Here is a 10,586-nt window from a genome sequence, read left to right on the forward strand (position 1 = left end):
CCTGGGTGGCTCAGTTGGTTAAGCGACTGCCTTCGGCTCAGGTCATGATCCTGGAGTCCCGGGATCGAGTCCCGCATCGGGCTCCCTGCTTGGCAGGGAGTCTGCTTCTCCCTCTGACCCTCCTCCCTCTCATGCTCTCTGTATCTCATTCTCTCTGTCTCAAATAAATAAATAAAATCTTTAAAAAAAAAAAAAAAGATCTATTTTGTCTTGTATAAGCATAAATACCCTAGCTTTGTTTTGGTTTCCATTGCATGGTATATCTTTTTCCATTTCTTCAATTTCACTCTGTGTGTGTCCTACATCTGAACTGAATCTCTTGTAGACAGCCTATAGATGGGTTTTTTTTTTTTATCCATTTAGTCACTCTTTGTCTTTTTTTTTTTTTTTTGAGAATTTAGTCTATTTACATATAAAGGAATTATTAATAGGTATGTACCTATTGCCATTTTGTTAATCATTTTCTGGTTCTTTTGTAATTCCTTTGTTCCTGTCTTCTCTTGCTCTCTTCTTTTGTTATTTGATTATTTTCTGTAGTGGTATGCTTTATCTTTTGTGTATCTACTATAGGTTTTTGCTTTGTAGTTACCATGAGGCTTATGTATAACAACACAATTATAACAGTCTATTTTAAGTTGATAACTGAAGTTTGAATGCATTCTAAATCTCTACATTTTTACTTCCCCCCACCACATTTTGTTTTTGATGTCACAGTTTACCTATTTTTATCTTGTGTATCCATTGACAATAATTGTAGTTATAGTCTTACTACATTTGTCTTTTAACCTTCATACTGGCTTTTTAAGTAATTAACTTACTACCTTTACAACATTAGATTATTCTGAATTTTACTATATACTTACCTTTACCAGTGAGATCTACACTTTCATATATTTCCTGTTCCTAATTAACACTGTTTCATTTTAGCCTAAAGAAGTCCCTTTAACATTTCTTGTAAGGCTTGTCTAGTGGTGATGAACTCCTTACGTTTTGGCTTGTCTGGAAAACTCTTTATCTTTTCTTTGACTCTGAAGGACAACTTTGCCAGGTAGGGTATTCATGATAATTTTTTCCTTTCATCACTTTGAATATATTGTGCTCCTCTCTTCTGGTGTGCAAAGTTTCTGCTGAAGAATCTGCTATTAGTCTTGTGGGAGTTCCCTTGTACATACATAACAAGTTGTTTTTCTCTTGTCATTTTTATGATTTTCTCTTTGTTTTTAACTTTTGACACTTTAATTATAGTGTCTTGGTGTGGGTCTCTTGGGTTCATCTGTTTTGAAATTCTCTGGGCTTCCTAGGTCTAAATGTCTGTTTCCTCCCCCAGTTTAGGGATGTTTTCAGCCATTATTTCTTCCAATAAGTTTTCTGCCCTCTTCTCCTTCTGGGATTCCTAGAATGTGAATGTTGGCCCATGTGATCTGTAAGTCAGATCACATGGTCACCAGAGTCAGGCTGTTAAGGGATGTGCCTTTTGGGTGACAGCCACAAATGCCAGGTGCCAGTTATTTACACAAGCTCCTTTGTTGGAGATGCCAGCATTTGGGAGCAGAGCATAAGAAGTCTGAAGATAGCACTCACCCTTCCAAGTCTCTGGAGATGATTATAGTTGACCCTTGGATGTATGTTTCATTAGAGGCCTGATCCTCAGGCCACAGCTGTGAAGATAAAGCAAGAGGCCTCTTTCAAAGTAAGAAACCGGGCATTTCCTTCTGATATCTCAGTGCTCAGCCCTGGGGTGGGTAGCTGGTTATGAACCTCCTCCCCCCCCCATTTATTATAGTCCTGTGGCAAACCTCATTTGCCACCAGAATCAGGTGATCAAGAGACATCCCCTGGGTGGCAGCTACAAAAAAAACCCAGGGGGCCAGACATGTGCATAAACTCCTTTCTGGGAGACATCGGTGACCTGGAGTGAGGCAGAGGGACAGTGCATCAGTGGTGCCCACCAGCCTCCGTCTTTGGAGAGTATTTCAATAGGCCCCGAGTTGTATATTAAATTAGATGCCAGCCTCTCAGGCAGAAGCTCTAAGATAAGCAAATAGGCCTTTTTCACAGAAAGGCTGGGCAGTTTTCAGTGGGCTGCCTCTGTGTTGGACCCTGGGGTATAACAAGATATGTCTATGCAAACCCATTTAGAAGGGCTTGACGCCCCCTGCCCTACACCCCCACCAGAGCCCTCAGGCCTGGGCTTCATCTCTACCCAGTGGTTTGGGTGTCTTTTCCACTTCAGGTCCATGGAAATGTTTGGTTTTTAAGCCTGGTATGTTTTCTACTTTCTCTGTTTGCATTTTATCAATTATTCTATATTTTTGGAGGTGAGGAACTGTACCATGTAACCAGAAATCTCCCATATATATGGTTTTAAGTTTTCTGCCTCTTCTTTTACCATTTTTTTTTAAAGATTTTATTTATTTATTTGAGGGAAAGAGAGAGAGAGCACAAGCAGGGGGAGGGGCAGAGGGAGAGGGAGAAGCAGGCTTCCCACTAAGCAGTGAGCCTGACTCAGGGCTTGATCCCAGGACCCTGGGATCACAACCTAAGCCGAAGGCAGATGTTTAACCCACTGAGCCACCCAGGCTCTCCATCTCCTTCTCCCCTTCTTAAAAACACATGTACACCAGAAATTTTGTTTTCAAAGAATTTTGTCCTACTTATAAATATCATTCAAATACTCTTGAAGGAAATGAAGAATTGAAAAAGAACTTTGATGCCCATCTCATTCTTATAGGTAGGTTTTACACTTAAGAATATAGTCATTTATAAGCTGTGCTTTGAAAACTTCATTCTATAATTCCAGGGAATTCCAGGGTTCAGTTACTATTTGTACCCCAAAACAGATCCTCAGCGCTGTGTATGCCTGTGCATCCTGTTTGCTCTGTTCCACATGTCCTGCCATTAGCCAAGCTGGATTCCCTCTGTCCCTGGACTCACTGCCTCTAAAGGAACTCTTTCCCCTCACTGTAAAATGTCTGCCCCCACCACCCACTGGAATCCCACTCAGTCTCAGATGCTCCCTCCTCAGTGAGGCCTTCCCTCCTGACTGCGGGCAGAAGTCCTTTCTCCCTCTTCAGAATTCACAACAAGTCATACCATTCTGAGGACATTGATTACATGCTACTTTGTATTATAATTATTTGTAGAAATACCTTTCGATTCCTTCCCAACTCTGAGATCTGTGATTCTAAGTATGAAAATAAATAGAGACCTGGTAGGGAAAATACATTACTTTTATTTTTCCTTGTGAGACTCTAATATCAAGGACTCTCAGAAAAACAGGAAAACCTGTGAGAAAAAAAATAGAATGACTTTTAAGCAAATGAGATATTCATATTAGGGCCAGAGCAAGCTGGAATACAGCAATGATTCTGTGTTACTTTGAGGAGTTCAAAGGACCCCCCACATATATCCTCCCTTGTTTCTCATAACAACCTGCTGAGATAGAGCAGCTGTTATCATCTCCATCTTGGCCAAAAAACTCCAATTAAAAATGTAATCAAGAAACATGAAGATTTAAGTTCTGTTATTGCGTGTATATGGTACCATAAAAGAACTAGTAGTCAGATGGTCAGAAGGTTCTGGTTTGAACTTATAACATGATGATCATGAGCTTTGGTTTCCTTGGCCACAAAATGACTAAATGACTTCTAGGTTCAAGCTAGAAAATTCTATGATTTTCCAAGGCACTTAATTTGTAATTGAAAATGTCATGACATATTCTTTGATCTCCCTCTGAAGGATATTTGCATATCTGCCATTAAGGAGAAGGATATTGAAGCCAAGCTGACTCAGGTGATTGAAAATTGGACCAACCAGAACCTGAGTTTTGCAGCATTTAAGGGAAGGGGAGAGCTCCTTCTCAAAGGAACTGAATCAGGAGAAATTATCACTTTGATGGAGGATAGTTTAATGGTCTTAGGTTCCTTACTAAGCAACAGGTAATTTTATACTTTGGGGGGAAGGTGTTAATTTGGTTTTTAGGGTTATATAATACTAGGTGAAAGCCCAGTTTTGCAGCTGTGGTATAACACAAGATTCTGACCTGAAGTGCTCACTCTTGTCTGTCCTTAAATGAGCTACCCATTTTCCCTAACAGTCATGGCCTCTGTCTCTTCCTTATGGTACCCATCTCTTCTTACTGTTTTTCTGGTGGGCACCATCATATTTACTCTCCCCCAAATTGGCAGCTTATCTCTTAAACATCTTGGCTCCCCGCTGAGATGACCTATTCATTTTATTTTCTTTCTCTTTGGTTCCTCCAATATGTCATCTTTGCCCTCCTTGGCCAACCCTGCTCAAGTGTTCACCCAATGACCCAGGAAAAGTATGCTGGCAACACATGAAAGGAATATATTATTAGGGGCTTGTTACGTAAACACTTCATGCATTTTTTTTATGGGGAAAAGTGGCTATATGTGTGCTGGGTTTACTCTGCCCTAAGTGAGATGATCTGTCCATCATTGGATTACTGAACCAGCTGGAAGGTGACTGTGACCTTGAGTGCAGCTTTCCAAAATGGGACTCAGATTAAGTATACTGTCAGGTCTTAATCTGAGCATTAGCAACCTCTAATTCCCTAGCTGACTCCGCAATAATTCTCAACCGTTCTTCACTTTAACACACCTAAGAAATATGTCACAACCTCATCATTAGCAGAATCAATGTCTGGGATGCATTGGAACTCTAATATCCCTTCTCTAGGTTGGAATCGCTGGTTAATAAATGATATTCTGCATGACCTCTGGCCCCAAAGGCAGTCTTGCATTTGGATAATGTACAATTCCAAAACTCCTAGTTCTGGGAGTTCTGGGTTGACTTGCTGGGGCTAAGATCCTAGGTACATCTTCTGCTTTCAGGGAATCTGAATAATCCTGGCAAAGGTGACCATAGGATATTCAGTGGTTCTTAGACTTTATGGGATACTGTTTCATGGTTCATAGCAAATTTTGCCATGCTGATTTCCTGAATGATGACCTCTTGAAGAAAGGCTGTAGATTCACCTGAACAGTATCTGTAGCCAATGAATTCAGGATTTGAAGGCTTTCTTAGTTTCATATTTAACTTGGATTTAGCCTGATTAGTATAATATTTATTTATAGTACTAGTAAACTCAATGCCGAGGCAGTGTCTGCGGGGTCTCTAGGGCTGCCTGGATGTGACTTCAGGAGTAAATTGTATATCTCCATGGGTGAGACTTGACTCCAGATATTGCCTGGATGGTGACACTTTGCTAGTGGATTCCCAGTTGATCCATAGGAATGCCTAACAATCATGACAGGTTCCACCATGCAAAGTTGTGCAATGACCAAAGGACAGAAACTGGTTAGGCTAGATCTAATTTCAAATCTCCCTTTTTCATGTTGGGAAGTCATATGCCATCAAAGATGACTCTTTTTTCCCTCCATGCAGGGCCATTTTTGGCCTCAAATATCTAGGTGCTTCAACCCCCTGAAGTGCCCATCTTAGTGTGCATGTCTTAATTTTGAAGATGCTTTTAACATACTGACTTCCTTTCGGCTCTAGAATGATGGTCAGCTGGACAGTGTAAATTGGGTGTTGAGTCAAATGCTTCTTACTGCCTGAATAGCTCACCTACCTCCTTGCGGCAATTTTTTACATAACTCCCTTTATACCTCCATGTATAGCATAGGCTTCTAGAGAAGTTATGGGTTGCATTCAGGTGTCAGACTATACCCAGAAGAACCCCCTTATATATGTAAGCACTGTCAAGTCACCCTGCCCTGGATCCAGAAAAGTCTGAAGAACCTTCTCAGTAAGTGCCACTCACCAGCAATATCACTACACCACATCGAACCTACTTGTCATTGCCACAAACTGAAGTCAGCTTCTTAATCCAACTGTAGGTAATTGGGTCTTTACCCAGTAGCTTCCCATCACTTCTTGCATGACATCCCCTGTATTTTTTTGTCTTTCTTGGCTGTGCCCAGCTTTCTGGACACCTCGAATTCTCACGAACTCTGCAGCTAGCTCTGATGTTAAGAAAACAGGAAGCATGCTATTTGGGGGCAACTGTTCTGGATCTCTAACACCGTAGAATCTAGGCACAGTGCCTCGTGGAATTAGCAGTCTGTGGGTGAGAAGAGCACATCTATAGGTGGACATCAACCCTCAATCTTGACATTGGCCTTGTGGTGATAGTTTCACAGACCAGGAACAGTGTTCTATGTGTTATTCTTGCAGGCAGTGCTCACTTGGATTTGGTTCACAGAAGTCTTGTAAAAACACCTTATCCAATGTGTTCCCTTTCATCCCAGAAACAGCCAGCACAATTCCTTTGCTGGACCTCCCCGTGTCACAAAACTTGATTCATCTTCTGGTCTGTGACTCATACACAGAAACAAGTAAAATCGCTATAATGATATGAGTTTTACTCCTAGAAAAGCAAATATCTCATTAGCTGTGTGAAATTTATTAGGAACTGCCTTTTAGGAAAAAAAAAAAAGTTCACTTTCAAAAGAATGTTTCTCCTCTAATTTACTTTGTTAGGCCATATTATTTTCTGCATCATCCTTAAAATATAATCTTTTTCCATTTTTACTTTCAGATATAATGCTCCATTTAAAAAAACGATCCAGAATTGGGTGTATAAATTGTCTACTTCCTCAGATATAATTGAAGAGTGGCTAGTAGTCCAGAACCTTTGGGTTTATCTTGAAGCTGTCTTTGTAGGTGGAGATATTGCCAAACAGCTGCCTCAGGTAAATATGGTTTTTGTAACTACTGATAGTACAGTTTGATGTGTGTTGTCCATATGTCTCTGTAGAAATCTTTACAAAGACATATGGCTGTATCTTGATTATTTAAACCAGGGTTTGCAATCTCTGGCCCACGCACCTGTTTCTGTAAATAAGTTTTATTAAAACACAGCCATACCTATTCATTTATGTTCTGTCTATGGCTACTTTAGCATTGCAACAGCAAAGTTCAGTAGTTGTAACAGAGACCATATGACCTGCAAAGCCTAAAATATTTACTATCCAGCCCCTTGGCAAAATAAGTTTTAAAAATGTGCTGATTTCTTAATTTATTTTAGTAGAAAGAAGAAACGCACATATTTTCAAATTTCCAGGTTGTCTGAAGATGTGAGGTACATTCAAATATGGTACTATTAAATTATAGTAGTTCATTTCTTCTAAGAGGTCACCTTATAATCTTCCTCTGAGAGTAGGATTAAATTAATCTGTATTGTGTAAACACAAATTAACTGTTAGTAAGTTGACCAGTAATAGATCAGGTATATACCATGGGGCAAAGAAACAGTTTTAGAAGCCCTTAACAAAAATCTTTAAAACAGCTTTATTTGGGCCTTTTAAATAAATAAACTTACTAATAGCTTTGTTCTATGAAGGTAACGTCCCTCTTATGAAATTAAGCCTGCTCTTTCTGAATTTCTATAAATACAGGATCTATATAAATTAAAAATCAAGGATAAAAGAGCTTTGAAAAGGGCTCATTTCCCTTTGTAATAACACGTTTTGAACATAATTCTTTTCTTTTTCAATCGGAAAGTTGCATTGTTTTAAAAAAATACCCTTGAAAGTTTTCAAGGAGTCAAGATTATGCCATTTCTAGAGGCATTTTTACAATTGAATGCAAAGCTTAATATCATCCATAGTAAATAGAGAAATTTCATTTGCAAAAATGTAAATGAAGCTTTGTTTTGGGGTTTCACTGTTTTTTTTTTTTCTTTTTCCTGGGGTATTTTTGAGCTGTAATTATTCAGAGGATCTTGAGATCAAATTATTTTCATGCTTCTTCAGTTTGCTCATCAAACCAAACACCTGGGGTGCTGAAAGACTAGATTTGAGCTTTAAGTTGATAGCTCTGCAAATTAATTGTGTGGCATTTTGAAAAATGTATTAAATATAAGAAAACAAATAAACGATAAGCCCCATTGTGACAAAGCAGTATTTCAATAAGCAGTTTTATGACTTTGGGTTTTTGTTGTCCAGAATTAATTCAGATGAAAAAAAATTGCTACTTTAAATTATGTAGACTGAGAACTAGTAGAAGCCGGTCTGAGGAACTCTAGGAAATTCCAAAATGAAGACTTTGCTTTATTCAAATGCTAATTTTTCCTAACTAGGAGTTTGTTTTTAGGAAGCAAAGCGGTTTCAGAATATTGACAAGTCATGGATGAAGATAATGCAGCGAGCTCACGAGAACCCCAATGTGATCAGTTGCTGTGTTGGAGATGAAACCATGGGGCAGCTTTTACCTCATTTGCATGAACAGTTGGAAGTATGTCAGAAGTCACTCACAGGGTAAGAGCTGAAGTTTTAAGTTTCCTCTCATTTTATATGTGATGGTGTTTTATCCCATACAAGTAAATAATATTGACAGCATTTCTGGTTTGGTAGGGATGGCTGAAGTGGCTCTAGGAATGTAGCATAAATTTAATTTTCCTGCAAAAAAGACCCCATAGATTTGGGGGTTGAGGAGTTAAGACAAAATTTTAGTAGTTTTATAGGGGAACTGTAACAAATTCCCACCAAGTGGGTGGCTTAAAACAACAGACATTTATTTATTTGCTTACATTTCGGGAGGCAAGAAACCTGAAATCGAGGTGTCAGCACTTTCGGAAGGTGCTAACGGAGAATCTTTCCTTACCTCTCCAAGCTTCTGGTGGCTCTAGGAGTTCCTTGGCTTGTGGCTACATAATTTAGATCTCTCTGTCTTCTCATGTCCTTCTCCTCTTCTTCCTGTGTGTCCCTTATGAGGATTCTTATGATGGGATTTAGGACTCATCTGGATCATCTAGGATTCTCTCTTCTCAAGATCCTTAACTTTGAGGTGCCTGGGTGGCTCAGTCGCTAAGCATCTGCCTTCAGCTCAGGTCATGATCTCAGGGTCTTGGGATGGAGCCCTGCATCGGGCTCCCTGCTTCTCCCTCTTCCGCTCCCCCTGCTTTCGTTCCCTCTCTCACTATGTCTCTCTCTGTCAAATAAATAAATAAAATCTTAAAAAAAAAAGATCCTTAACTTCAATACATCTACAATGGCCCTTTTTCCAAATAAGGCCACACGCACTGCTTCCAGGGATTAGGACGAGGACATGTCTTCTGGGGGACTACCATTCAATCCACTACAGACATGGAGTAGAGATGTGCACTAAGCCAGCAATTAACCAGATGAATCCACAGATGGTTTTCTTAAAAGGCAGTTCATTCTCAATTTCTGTTTGAAATAGAGTTATGGTATATCCTAGTTTATCCAAGTTTATGCCTCTGTCTTGACTTCATGGCTAGTTGGTCCCCCCAGTGCTCCCCCAGTATCCTGGTTTGGAGATAATTATGTGTTCATCCTGGGTTTAAGCCATGAAGTTCACAATACCCCTAGAAAGGCCATGGTGATGTGATTTGAAGTGGGGGTTCATGAGCGAACAGCCAAGAAAGAATACTTGAGACTTTTTGGTGCAAAAAGGTGGCTTTATTAAAGCACAGAGACAGGACCCCTGTGGGCAGAAAGATCTGCACTCGCACTTGGGTTGTGAGGAGCAACTGATTATATATTTTGGAGTTGGGGGAGGTAAAGACAAAGGAAGTTTCCAAAAGGATTTTCATACGCTAAAGAAGATTTATAGGATCCTGGCTATTGTCAAGCTAAGGTTGTTTTTTCCTCTAGTAAGGCATTAACATTAAGACAGTTGGGAGTTCCTGGAGGAATGTTGTATTCTGCCTGTCTCAAATATTTGTGAATGGGCTGCAAGTTAGGAAATTTAATTTTATCTACATTTCTTTTTGCCTTTGTTCTCTGCATCAACAGGAGGGCTTTTGAGAAAGAAGACCATAGGTGATGGAGCAGGCTCACTCTGAATCCCTTTATTTCCACTTGCTTTCCCAAATGCCATCTGTGACTGAGCACAGACTGGTTCTAACCAAACATTTCAGAGGCAAATGGGAAATGACCATAGGTGTTTGGTTTTATCTTACTAAAGATGTTAGGGATTGTGTCTTGGCTAAAATAACCCCCAAAATTAATAATTCAGGGGCGCCTGTGTGGCTCAGTCAGTTAAGCGTCTGCCTTCAGCTTAGGTCATGATCCCAGGGTCCTCGGATCGGGCCTGCATCAGGCTCCGTGCTCAGCGGGGAAGCCTGCTTTTCCCTCTCCCTCTGCCCCTGCTCATGTGTGCTTTCTCTCTCTCGCTCACTCTATCTCTCAAATAAATAAATAAAAAAAAAGTAATAATTCAGAAAAAGTCATTTGGTAACATGACTTTATTTAAAGGTATTTGGAGAAGAAGAGATTACTGTTTCCAAGATTCTTCTTTGTATCTGATCCAGTTCTCCTGGAAATTCTTGGACAAGCCAGTGACTCCCACACCATACAGGTATAATCTTAAAATCTATTACCTAAATTGCTTTTTTACACAGCATACATAATTAATAATAAAAATGAAGTTAGCATCTAAAAAGAACAGGCAAGAGAGTATTAAAAATTATGTTGAGGATAAAATATCCTATTTTCTATGTATTCTGAGCTCATCAACCTGAGGCAAGAGTCACTGATCATGCAACTCAACAGCTGAGTGACCTTAACCAGCTTCTTAATTTTCTCATGCCTCAG

The 10,586-nt window shown here is 39.7% G+C and overlaps 1 protein-coding gene across 1 annotated transcript in view; it reads left to right on the forward strand.

Moving 5' to 3' along the window:
* DNAH8 (dynein axonemal heavy chain 8) overlaps nucleotides 1-10,586 on the forward strand; it is a 251,864-nt gene that overhangs the window by 87,094 nt on the left and 154,184 nt on the right. Inside the window, exons 21-24 of the mRNA XM_081827548.1 lie at nucleotides 3,739-3,938; nucleotides 6,566-6,719; nucleotides 8,122-8,285; nucleotides 10,248-10,350. Coding sequence (XP_081683674.1) covers nucleotides 3,739-3,938; nucleotides 6,566-6,719; nucleotides 8,122-8,285; nucleotides 10,248-10,350 — 621 coding nt within the window. The remainder of the gene's footprint in view (nucleotides 1-3,738; nucleotides 3,939-6,565; nucleotides 6,720-8,121; nucleotides 8,286-10,247; nucleotides 10,351-10,586) is intronic.

The sequence above is a fragment of the Leptonychotes weddellii genome, chromosome 8, assembly GCF_054177405.1.
Source record: "Leptonychotes weddellii isolate Sample4059 chromosome 8, ASM5417740v2, whole genome shotgun sequence".
Taxonomy (NCBI): domain Eukaryota; kingdom Metazoa; phylum Chordata; class Mammalia; order Carnivora; family Phocidae; genus Leptonychotes; species Leptonychotes weddellii.